We start from the raw sequence: 13356 nt of genomic DNA, 5'->3' as shown, positions 1-13356 counted from the left end.
CCAAGAAGAGGAGGAGGAGACCAAGTCAAAGGCAAGAAAAGAAGTGCAGCAATGAGCAAGACAAAAATGGTCTGGTCAAAGCAAAGAAGGAAAGGGGGTTAGAAGAGGCACCAGTGGGAGGAGAGCAGCACAGAACAAAGGATTTACACAAAAAAGAAATATGAAAATGGGGAAAAGATAGATACGCTGCTCATCCTGCAAACTCGGAACACGCCCCTTGCTTATAGAAGCACACAAAAATGTAAATGAATCAATTTAAAATTACAAAACAACACAAAAGAAACATTTTCCAACTAATCTTCATACAGTATGCCTTTAGTCTAAAGCAAGAAAAGAAATAGTCCAAGCCAATAGAACGAATCCTTCCAAGTGGAGACACAGGGAGCCGGCTGAGGTATGTATGGTTCTGCAGGGCAGTAGCTTGTTACTTTTGGATCTGGAATATAAAGAGCCGGAGGTTGATGTTCTTTGCAGCCAGCAGTTTGTTACATTCCACAGAGTCTATGATGGGCAGCGGCACATACTCAGTCTCGTTGTTCTCATTGGTGAACACAAATTGGTAGATGACGGGGTGTATTTTGACATCGTCATAAGGGCCTTTGAGAAGTAAGAAGGAACACTCCATGGGGGAGTTGACTTTGCTCTTTAGGATGAGTTGGAAGGATAGGGTACGCTTGCATGACAAATTGGGGTTCCTCTCAGAATCATTAACACGAGCCTTAAGCACCCAGGTCTGATTGAGAACGGTGAAGCGCGGTGTCTCGTAGTACAGACGGGTAATGAAGTCATCGGTTCTGTAAGGGCGGAACTGTACCTCTGTAGCAAACAGAAGGAAGGAAAAGAGAAAAAAAAAACAGAAACACAGTTAGTGTCGGAACAGATCATGGCACGCACCCACTACAACACCACATTACCTGCACCGTCCGTTGTTCTGGCCGCTCCTGCATTGGTTTCCCTCACAAGGATTTATACTTTCTTAAAGAGGGGAAAGATGGACAATCTAACTTCATTTGATAAGCATGAGCAGTACAAGTTAATAAAGAGGAGTCGTTCCCGTGCTGGATGGGAGCAAAAATACTTATCATGGATCCCATTACAAGCAATAGGAAACAAGACACAGAATCTGGGTGGAATGGGGCATTAGTCAGCCCTACAGGCTCATCCTTGTTATTCTGGTACAACCTGGCTACATGAATAGAACAGCATTTCTTGCAGTAGATGAAGAGACTTTGTATGCCCTGACTCGAAGGCAAATAAAAATAGTGAGGAATTCACTTAGTTCTTGATGGATGGTGGGCATATAAGCAGCAGCTCAATAAAGTTCTTGCAACATGGATGTCATTTTCATGCCAGTCTGATAAATTCATTACCCAATGGAACTTGACCAAATAGATGAGTTCAGGTTTGTACAATCATGCGACAGACTCCAGTTCTCTAACAGATGTCCTGTGGCACTGAATGGCCCTAAAAACTTAAGAGCAAATAGATTCCTACCCTACCAACTGTTCTGTAGCATTACCCTAAACTTAATCTACAGCTACCCTACCAAATGTCTGGTGGCATAACCTTGAATTGAAAGGGGTTGGTAACCTTTGAGTTAACCTGTTAGTATGATGTAGAGAGGGATATTCTAAGATAATTTGCAATTGGTTTTCATTTTTTATTACTTGTGGTTTTTGAGTTATTTAGCTTTTTATATAGTTTGCAATTTGGTTGCTAGGGTCCAAATAACCGTAGCAACCATGCATTGATATGAATAAGATACTGGAATACGAATAGGAGAGGCCTGGATAGAAATATGAGGAAAGAAAAGTATCAATAACAATAAATTTGTTTTTAGATGGGGTCAGTGACCCCCATTTAAAAGCTGGAGAGTCAGAAGAAAAAGCCAAATTTAAAATAATAATATTGAAGACCAATTGAAAATGTGCTTAGAATTGGCCTTTCTATAATATGCTAAAAGTTAACTTTAAGGTGAACCACCCCTTTAAAGATATGCTAATCACTGTGGCATTAGCCTGAATTGTCCCTACAGTTATCCTACAAACTGCCCTGAGCACAATGTAAAGCTCTCCTATGGTACCAGAGAGCGCAGCATCCAATCTGTTGCGGCTTTTCTTAAGCAGAACCTCCTTCCTAATTTTGTTCATAGGTATCTGTAGCCGGACTGACCAGACCAAAGAAGAACACGTTATCAGACTGTTGATCTTGCATCCCGTTTTCATATAGCCACTTCACGTGACAGCTAAGGCTTTAATTATCTGATGATTAGGGACTACACTTAGGTACAGATATCAGTACCTGGAAGAGGGATTTTGTAAGAACACACACACAGATTATTTTAAAGAATAAAGCCATTTTATTCCAACTTGGTGATACACAGCTAGTAAATGCAGGTACAGGTTTGACTGATAAAACAGAGACAATCCCAAAGGAACCAGTCCATCAGAATATACATGGAAGCATTTGCAAGATCACTGAGCAAGTCTTGAGTTCAGAGAAAGAAGGTCAAACACATTTACATACGTGATTATGAGCTGTAATAATACCACGAACCCACATGTACAGTCTCTACATCACATGCCCAACGGAATGACTTGCCCATCTCCCCCCTCAAATTCACAACTAGAAAATGAAGTCCATAGTAAAGGGGGGGAAAACGTACAGTTGCACTTGTTTGTAGTTGAATTATATGGTAACCTGAGCAAGACATCCTACAAAATTAGCGGCCTATAAGTACTTACCTGGTACGTTCCTAGCACAGACAGGTGATGTGCCATCTGATTAAATCATTTTGCACAGCAAACCTCATCACAACACCCTCAGTCACTCAGACATACGCCTAATCGTTCAATGGAAAGGAAGCTGCCATATTACAAAAGCCAATAACACACCCCAAGGCTTAAAGTACCAAAATCAAGATGTTTTTTCAAGGACGTTATTCATCTGATCAGTGGCAGGCACAGCCAGCAAAGTAGAGCTTAGCTGAGAAGTTACTAAGGATTGTGTCCAACAGGGACTGGGAGAAAAATGAGGTTATTTAGGAACCATTCAAAGGCAGAAGCTGCAGAAGAAGCACATCCGCTTATAAAAGGAGAACTCACTCCAAAGAGATAGAGACAATCCAGCAATTTCTAGCTATTCTTAGGCAACATATATATTTCTGAAGCAGGTAACTTCCTATGTTCCTATGTTACTAGAGGAGAAAGTAGAGTGAAAGGAATGGCCTGCAGCGCAAGTAGAACCGCCCGTGTTGGTAAACAAGCTGTAGCAATACTGATCACAAGATGAAACAATGCTGCCTTACCTCCCACCAGAAAGATCAAGATGATAGGACTTCGTAATCCAAAACTGTCGCCAATCAAGGAGAAGGGTTGGTGAAGGGAATAGGGTAGTGGAGAGGAGCTCGCTCTTTCCCCTCTTACCCTGCATTAAATGGAAACCACTCCTGCTTATACATGAGATATCTCTCTCCATCTTCTTCTGAATCCTGGTTCTTAATATCAAAGAACAACAAAAACACTTTCAACCCACCCACATCTCACCACTGAAGGAAAATAAATATGGAGATAAAAGATGATGATTAAACATCTCTCCTAACAGTATCTTCCAAACACGTACAGAGAAAGGCGAGTGATCAAGGAAGCTGATCATGGAGGGTCACTTGATAAAGATCAGCAGCTGATTCTCAGTGACAGCTGCCAGACTTTTGTAGGTGACCCTCTTCAATACAACATTGGTCAAGATGGTTTAACTACCCACAAAGTTAGCAAGCTCTTCCGGCGCACGCTGTTCCTTAGTGTGATAATTAGATCCTTATTGGTACCTAGAAAGCACAAGAGTGATATATATACACAAAGAACAGTTGCATATTGTGTAGCAAGCTCTCCCACAGATTAGTGACAGCCCCAAGGACAACACATAAGCATCTGTAGTTAGCCAACATGGATGGGGCTGAGGCCTTACCTGTGTAACCGATCTTCTCAAAGCTCAACAGGCTAAAGATACTGTTGTACAACTGCATCTCTTTCTTGTGCGTTTGGTCCATCTCATCCAAGATCTCCATCAGCTCATTGCCAGTTTTAGTAGGGTGGCAGCATTCAGACTCATGCACTGTCAGCTCATGATATGGGCCCTGCCATGGGCACCCGATCCTTTTGTACTTGCATTGAGTTACCCTGCAAGAAGAAATGACAGGGAGTTTTAGGGGCTTGTGTTAATGCTGAGCCAGTGGGAAGCTTTTAGGTGCAGGAACTTCCCAGTCAATATTCACTTCTCCACTCTTGCATTTCTCTATTCCCTTTCATCATATCCACCTACACCTACATTCAATTGTTTCCATCCACCTTTCTACCTCAGTCTACTCATCTGTGTCTCTGAGCCTTTTATTTGCATACATCCTTATAGCGTCACCCATTCATGGCATCTTCTCTACACCTTGCATTTTACTCTGTAGAAATTACCAATCACCCTGCACCTTTTCTCAGCAAGCACCCACCTATCCACCCCACTGCACTCTTCCATTCATCTTGATCTACAGTATATAGTCACACCTTACCATATGCCTTCAACATTCAACTAGTCATTTATTGTAATTCAGTATCATCTCCCCTTCCATCTCCATCAACTCAAACAACTCCTGTCCCTCATTCCATTGCAATTCAATCTTCCTTCTCCATTGACCTTTGTCTCTATCTAGTCTTCCACCCCCTATATTAACCCCACATATCCATCCACACCAATAAAGTTTTGTTTCCACTGACTAATCTATATGTATTCTTCCTTTGCTAGTCCATCACCACCTCCCTATTCATATCCACCACCTCTATCTGTCTTTCCATCTCAAACCAACCAGTTATCCTCCTGAATCATCTTTAACCAACCATTATTTGCAGATCAGAAAAGACTGCTGTTGACCTAGCAAACTTACAGGGATATTGTCATGGGAAAATTTTTTTTTTTCAAAATGAATCAGTTAATAGTGCTGCTCTAGCAGAATTCTGCACTGAAATCCATTTCTCAAAAGAGCAAACTGATATTTTTATATTCAATTTTGAAATCTGACATGGGCCTAGACATATTGTCAGTTTCCCAGCTGCCCCTGGTCATGTGACTTGTGCCTGCACTTTAGGAGAGAAATGCTTTCTGGCAGGCTGCTGTTTTTCCTTCTCAATGTAACTGAATGTGTCTCAGTGGGACCTGGATTTTACTATTGAGTGTTGTTCTTAGATCTACCAGGCAGCTGTTATCTTGTGTTAGGGAGCTGCTATCTGGTTACCTTCCCATTGTTCTTTTGTTAGGCTGCTGGGGGGAAAAGGGAGGGGGTGATATCAGTCCAACTTGCAGTACAGCAGTAAAGAGTGATTTGAAGTTTATCAGAGCACAAGTCACATGACTTGGGACAGCTGGGAAATTGACAATATGTCTAGCCCCATGTCAGATTTCAAATTTGAATATAAAAAAATCTGTTTGTTCTTTTGAGAAATGGATTTCAGTGCAGAATTCTGCTGGAGCAGCTCTATTAACGGATTCATTATGAAAAAATTTTTTTTTCCCATGACAGTATCCCTTTAACCATAGCATCTATTGTGGAGTGTAAGATATAGAGGAGGGTGTGTATAGGAGCACATACTTAGATACTAGACCTTGTCATGCAGGTGGCTACATTACCTGTCCTGACACTCCTCCTTCTTGTGCCTTTCCAGCAAAGAACGGGGAAACTGCTTTAGGCAGAAGCCACAATCTGATGGCAGCTCACTGATGGCCTTCTCCACGGCCAGATTCCTGCAGCACAAACTTTTACTAATCTCACAGCGGCAGTTAGGGCAAGTGGCCTGCTCTTCCTTAAGCCGAGCATCTGCCAGGAGGTGGATAAAGCAGCCGGCGCACATGAGGTGCCCATTAGTGCACTGCAGAATAGAGAAGGGAAATAAGGGAAGTCTAGCCACGGGTGTCCATCCACTTCAATATAAGACAGTCTACATAGGAACCAACATTTAGCCTGTAAACTCAACATACTCCATAGGTTCCTGGTCTGGACAGTATCACTGTAACTTCTCTTTAAAAGCTTCTGCCCAGATCCAATTCTAAAAATGTGGGAAGTGGTGACCGGTAGCTTTAAGGGGTGCATAAAAAGGAGTATTACGTTAGAACAGAGAATTGTGATTTGGTGAGATCCATAGCCAGCAGGGACTTATTCCATAATACGACACTGTGCATTATCAATTTAAGGGGAAGGTCTAGTTAACTCGTTTGTCATTTAAAGTGACCCTCATGTAGAGGGAGCTAACAGTGTCACCCTACAGACTTATAGCACCTACTGTATGTGTTTGTATTCTTTGGTTACAATCATTCACTCCATCTTTTACAGCTCTAAGCCTTTCAGGGGTAAGTAGGCACTATCTTTGCACTGTGTAGTAGGGATCTGGGCCCATTCTTCTTGCAGATTTGCTCCTGGTTGGTCAGATGACACAGTTATCAGGTAGGGCTGTGATTGGCAGTTATAGGGCATTCATTCTTTGTTTTGATTCTCCAGTGTTACATATGTTTGGGATGACTACCTCAGGTTTGGGATCATTGCACTTGGGATGACTATGGTACCTAGAGTTTGAGTTTTAATGTGGTTCATTTGCAAGAATTGCCAGCATTCTTCCGTCCTATGAAAAGCAGCCCCTCACTGTGATGCTACGAGCCCCCTATGTCATATTATGTTTGGATCAACCTATGGAAAGCTTTGCATAACGCTGGCCTGTACCACTGTAAGTAGGGTTGTCATCTTTTTTCAGTAAAAATATCAGCCTTCCCATATTTGTATCTTTCTTCTCTGTTATAACATTGGCATGATTTTTAGCAATCAGACCAGTAAAACACCAAGTTTCACCCTAGTTATTTACGGGGGGCAAGAAAGAAGCCATTTCTCAAACAGAACCCAGTGAAAGCCGGTCTGGAGTTGGAGAGAAAACATGAGAGTGGGAAAAGCTTGTGTGTTTGGAAAAGGACATTTGTGTGGTGTTATTGTAACGGAGGCGAGAAACATACTGCAACGCACACACATCACAACAGGTGGCGCTGTCAGTCGTTCCTAATGGGATCCTTCCTCCTATAATGGCACAAATAATCAGATTAAAGGGATTATGCACCAGAAGCCAATGATTCCCCAAGAAGGACACACTTTCCTCTTTCTCCCTCTTGGAAGCAGAAAGCAAAGTCTCAGCCCTCTCCTCCGATATTCAGACCCCCTGCCTGCAGCCCCTCAGCCCAGCCCACCTGTTACTGTCAATACAGATGAAACACATACTTATAACAATCTGGGAGGGGGGAACACTTCTTCTCTTACACATGTACCCCAGAACTCTACTGATACTTGTGTGATTAATTATACACATGCACAAAGTGTTACTGTAATGCACAAATGATGTGTGTGTATTATACACCATGTACTAATAGTGACTTCTAATATCCTTATCATTTACAGTAGGGGGTACATTATCCCTTATAATACATGAGTGATACTCAGAGTTCCCTGTATAACTCAGCCTGCAGCCTTGTGCCTTTATATGGTCACAGAACAACCCCTCAGTGACTTCTAATATCCTTATCATTTACAGTAGGGGGTACATTATCCCTTATAATACATGAGTGATACTCACAGTTCCCTGTATAACTCAGCCTGCAGCCTTGTGCCTTTATATGGTCACAGAACAACCCCTCAGTGACTTCTAATATCCTTATCATTTACAGTAGGGGGTACATTATCCCTTATAATACATGAGTGATACTCAGAGTTCCCTGTATAACTCAGCCTGCAGCCTTGTGCCTTTATATGGTCACAGAACAACCCCTCAGTGACTTCTAATATCCTTATCATTTACAGTAGGGGGTACATTATCCCTTATAATACCCCTCAGTGACTTCTTATATCCTTATCATTTACAGTAGGGGGTACATTATCCCTTATAATACATGAGTGATACTCAGAGTTCCCTGTATAACTCAGCCTGCAGCCTTGTGTCTTTATATGGTCACAGAACAACCCCTCAGTGACTTCTAATATCCTTATCATTTACAGTAGGGGGTACATTATCCCTTATAATACATGAGTGATACTCAGAGTTCCCTGTATAACTCAGCCTGCAGCCTTGTGCCTTTATATGGTCACAGAACAACCCCTCAGTGACTTCTAATATCCTTATCATTTACAGTAGGGGGTACATTATCCCTTATAATACATGAGTGATACTCAGAGTTCCCTGTATAACTCAGCCTGCAGCCTTGTGTCTTTATATGGTCACAGAACAACCCCTCAGTGACTTCTAATATCCTTATCATTTACAGTAGGGGGTACATTATCTCTTATAATACATGAGTGATACTCAGAGTTCCCTGTATAACTCAGCCTGCAGCCTTGTGCCTTTATATGGTCACAGAACAACCCCTCAGTGACTTCTAATATCCTTATCATTTACAGTAGGGGATACATTATCCCTTATAATACATGAGTGATACTCAGAGTTCCCTGTATAACTCAGCCTGCAGCCTTGTGCCTTTAGTGACTTCTAATATCCTTATCATTTACAGTAGGGGGTACATTATCCCTTATAATACATGAGTGATACTCAGAGTTCCCTGTATAACTCAGCCTGCAGCCTTGTGCCTTTATATGGTCACAGAACAACCCCTCAGTGACTTCTAATATCCTTATCATTTACAGTAGGGGATACATTATCCCTTATAATACATGAGTGATACTCAGAGTTCCCTGTATAACTCAGCCTGCAGCCTTGTGCCTTTAGTGACTTCTAATATCCTTATCATTTACAGTAGGGGGTACATTATCCCTTATAATACATGAGTGATACTCAGAGTTCCCTGTATAACTCAGCCTGTAGGGACAGTGGGGTTAATTCCCTGCTGTTATTATATAGGGTTTGAGTTTATGTTGCTGTAACACTTTGGGGGCGAGGGGGTGCTTCTCCCTAAAATGTCAGTGACTGAGGTGAAGTCCCCTGGGAGTTATAATCCAGAATTCCCAGCTACAGGCAGGCCCCAATCCTCTGTCCCAGTCCCGGGGAATCTGAGCTCTGATCTAAATCCTAATCCACATTCCAGTCGTTCCTAGCAGATCACATGACATGAGAGAGCAGCCAATGAGAGTGCAGCTGAGGCCAAACACACAAGCAGGTTAGGGAAGGTGATGCTGGTTAGAGCCAGACCAGGGGCCCCTGCAGTACAAATGTCTTTTCTTTACAGGGCGGCAGGAGGGAAGGGGGATGGGATGAATCCTGACATCTCTCCAATAATCCTCCCTCTGCTCATGTAACAGCCCCATAAAGGGGGGCAGAAAACTGACACCAACACCTGCCCTTGCGCCTCCTCTTACTACAAACATCTAACAGGTGGGGGCTGGGAGAAAAACACTGTGGTGTCTTTAGTTTGTGTCCCTAATATGCCAGGCTGGGCCCCTAAATACTGCCACTGAGAGGCACTCATGCTGAGCCCCAGAGAGGGGTGGGAAACATGTGACGTGCAACTGTCACACACACGGCACAATACACAAGATCCGGCAACACTCACTATACAACTGCCACCTGCCAGGATTCTAATGGACAAGGGGGGAATAAATCTAAAGAAAAAGTAAAGCTGACAGTTTGTGCCGTCACCTGATATTGTCATGTTTTTATTGGTTTATATTTCACGGAGCTCTTAATACTCCTCTACCATTGGTGTTTTCTCACGCTGCTTGTGATTGGCTCTTGCCTTTTTATCCAGTGACAGTCGGACTGGGCAAATACAAGTGTTGTTACCCCCCAAGGGCAAGAGAGACTGGGAGCCTTAGGCACATTTGGGCAACCGGCAGTTAGGGCAACTTGCTCTCGGTTGTATAACGTGAGGCTAAAGCCATTGTTGCCCAGTGCTGGCTTGTACCACTCAAACTGGTGGAGCTGAGAGGGCCACACTCCTGTTACTGAGCTGGATATGGCGCAACTGTCAGTCTGACACAGAATGGAGGGAATTGGAGAATTCGGCCCCTCCAGGCCCGGACTGGCAATCTGTGAGTTCTGGCAAATGCCAGAGGGGCTGCTATAAGGTTCTATAGAAAGTCAGTATTTAGTGGGCTGGTGGGGGCTGTTTGGGCCTCTGTGTACCTGAAATACCAGGGCCTATTTTAATTCTCAGTCCGGTGCTGGGCCCCTCACTCACATTGATAAATTGTTTGGGGGGGTGGGAAGCTGTCATGTCCCTGTTGATGCACCTACAGCCAATAGCCCCAGCTAACATAGAGTAAGGAGATTGCAGGGGTGGTGTCTAGAAAAGACAAGAGCAGCACAACAGGATCGCAGACACCAAGTGGAGCCCGTGAAGCAACAGCAGACGCAGGTCCCTTGTGATGCCACCAAGGTCATGTGACATGGAGTAGCCAAGCGGCACTGCTGCCAATAACGCCCAGTTACACCAGCTCTGTGCAGACTAAAGGGCAAGTCCAACTGAAGTGTATATATATATATAATGTGTGTATATCAGGATGGCCACAGTCTGGCAGGGCCCACCCAGGCCTCATTCATCCCACCTCCATCCCTTTATCCTGAATCAGAGCCCTGACACTCACACATGCGCAGTAGCGAGACAGTGGCTGTAACCGGTCACTCTGGGGACAGCAGCCATTACAGTAACAGTGTGGGGCTCCGTGTGGGCGGTACCAGGTGTGACAGAACGGAAGTGACTCTATGAAGAGGGTGGGGCACTAAGGGCACAAGGAGAGAGCAGCAGAGACAACAGTTAGTCGTTGCCCCTGGGTGGGCGGGACAAAGTGTGACAGGTTTGTGCCCCTTATAGGGCGGTACCAAAAGGACAGAACCGTGTGGGCGGGACCAGGCAGCTCTGGCTCCTCACCTGATACACAGAGGCTTTGGGCAGGTCCAGGCAGACGGCACAGCACAGCACCGAGTACAGTCTCTCCTCCAGCCGGACACTCCCGGGCTCGGCCTCTGAGCGCAGTCGCTTCTTGGGCGGCCCGTCCGAGTCTGAGGGGAGTAACAACAGCCGAGCCGGACCCGCTCCCCCGGGGACTTCCTCCTGCCCCACTTCCGCTCCCAGACCCGCCGAGGAGGAGGCCAGTGGCCCCGGTGCCTCCCGCTCTTCAGACATCTCGTTTATTGGGCTCCGCTCAGAAACCCGCAGCCGACATCTTGCCTCCTCTCCTCAGCTCTCTGCAGCGGTACCGCCCCCCGCGCAACGTCACTGTCATGTGACTGACCCTGCGGAGACGCTGCGCTCTACTCGGAACGTCACTGCCGCCATATTTCTGGTGGGCAACAGCTGTAGTTCTCTCCAATATCTCGTCTCCCCTCATTCCTCTACTCACCCCAATCCCCTCATTCCTCTACTCACCCAACTCCTCTACTCGCCAAACCCCTCATTCCTCTACTCACCCAACCCCTCATTCCTCTACTCACCCAACTCCTTCATTCATCTACTCACCCCAATCCCCTCATTCCTCTACTCACCCAACCCCTCATTCCTCTACTCACCCAACTCCTTCATTCATCTACTCACCCCAATCCCCTCATTCCTCTACTCACCCAACCCCTCATTCCTCTACTCACCCATCCCCTCATTCTTCTATTCACCCAACTCTTCATTCCTCTACTCACCCAACTCCTCATTCCTCTACTCACCCAACCCCTTATTCCTCTACTCACCCAACCCCCCATTCCTCTACTCACCCAACTCCCTCATTCCTCTACTCACCCAACTCCTCATTCCTCTACTCACCCTTTTCTCACCCAACCCTCATTCCTCTACTCACCCTTTTCTCACCCAACCCTCATTCCTCTACTCACCCTTTTCTCACCCAACTCCTCATTCCTCTACTCACCCTTTTCTCACCCAACCCTCATTCCTCTACTCACCCAACCCCTCATTCCTCTACTCACCCATCCCCTCATTCTTCTACTCACCCAACTCTTCATTCCTCTTCTCACCCAACCCCCTCATTCCTCTACTCACCCCAACCCCTCATTCCTCTACTCACCCAACCCCTCATTCCTCTACTCACCCAACCCCCTCATCCTCCTACTCACCCAACCCCCTCATTCTCCTACTCACCCAACCCCTCATTCCTCTAATCACCCTACTCTCGCTCCTTCCCTTAGTTGGCACGATTAGGATTAGATTGTCCCTAGATGCTTCCCTTAGTTCAGGAGTGTCAGGTAGATGTGGATCAGTAGATCTTTAGTTGATGATCAGTAGATCTCAAGACTTTGTCAACAAACAGCTTGTTTATATCACCCTCCTGTTTCATTCTTTTCATTCAGAGAATTATTTCAATAGTGAAGTATAACAATATGGATTTTCTCATAAATCTGTATTTAAGTAATATTTTCCATGGAACACAATGCTTTTATGGATGTAGATCATAATGGGACATCATTACTAATAGTAGATCTCACATCACTCATGTAAAGTATGGGTGCATCTGATTTAGTTTGTGCCACTAGGATTAAATTGTCCCTAAATTCTTCCCTTAGTTTGTGTCATTAGAATTTGATTTCAGCAGCATTCTGGTTGCCAGGGTCCAGTTTACCCTAGCAACTAGGCAGTGGTGAGAAGGAGAGACTGGAAGATGAATAAAAGAACAAATGAAATTAATATCATTTTGTCTCTTTGTTGGTCCCTGGTTAGACCTGGATTTTGGGGTGAATTTTGTGCTCCAGACCTTAAGAAGGATATTAGTGAGGGGGAGAGAGTACAGAGAGGTGTAAGTAAAGGGGTGAAAGGGGTGGAGGATGGAAAGCAGCAGGATAGACTGTGAAAGTTGAGTTTGTTTTCCCTGGGAAATAGAAGGTGGTACGAGGAGAAGGTGGGCGGCAACACTGAAGCACAAGAGGAGCAAAAGTCTGTTATTCATCGCCTACGGCCACACCACCCTGAAAGTGCCCGATCTCGTCTGATCTCGGAAGCCAAGCAGGGTCGGGCCTGGTTAGTACTTGGATGGGAGACCGCCTGGGAATACCAGGTGTCGTAGGCTTTTGCACTTTGATATTGTGACCAGCAGGGGGCAGTCTCCTCTATGATTTTCATTCCTGGAACAGCCACAAAGCTGCAGGAGCTGGTGTTGCACAGACAATCCTAGAAGGGAGCCACGAAAACGCTGAATTTTACACGTGCAAACTTTGCCAGACAAGGGCATCTCTGCAATATATCAGCTGGGAAAGGCTAGCCCACAGGCTAAAGTACTCACGGAAATAGCATTGCAGCCAGGAGTCACAGGAATACTAAATTATTGTATAAATAAATAAAACTTTAAAAGGAAAAAATAAATAAAAAGAGGTGGGATTCTTTTACAATCAACCCAAT

At 44.7% G+C, this 13356-nt stretch overlaps 1 protein-coding gene and 1 non-coding gene across 2 annotated transcripts; one reads left to right on the top strand and one right to left on the bottom strand.

Annotated features, from left to right (window-relative positions):
• Positions 1–294: 294 nt before the first annotated feature.
• On the bottom strand, positions 295–11203 carry cyhr1.S (cysteine/histidine-rich 1 S homeolog). The gene is given in 4 exon segments (NM_001127677.1): positions 295–816; positions 3967–4178; positions 5671–5909; positions 10891–11203. Coding segments are annotated over 4 exon segments (1098 nt in total). The 5' UTR covers positions 11146–11203; the 3' UTR covers positions 295–424.
• Positions 11204–12908: 1705 nt separating this feature from the next.
• On the top strand, positions 12909–13027 carry LOC121395308. The gene has a single exon (XR_005962399.1). It is a non-coding gene; the product is annotated as a 5S ribosomal RNA (ribosomal RNA).
• Positions 13028–13356: the final 329 nt, after the last annotated feature.

The sequence above is a fragment of the Xenopus laevis genome, chromosome 6S (genome assembly GCF_017654675.1).
Source record: "Xenopus laevis strain J_2021 chromosome 6S, Xenopus_laevis_v10.1, whole genome shotgun sequence".
Lineage (NCBI taxonomy): Eukaryota > Metazoa > Chordata > Amphibia > Anura > Pipidae > Xenopus > Xenopus laevis.
The sequence above is the reverse complement of the archived record's forward strand: the minus strand, read 5'-3'. Positions and strand labels throughout refer to the sequence as shown.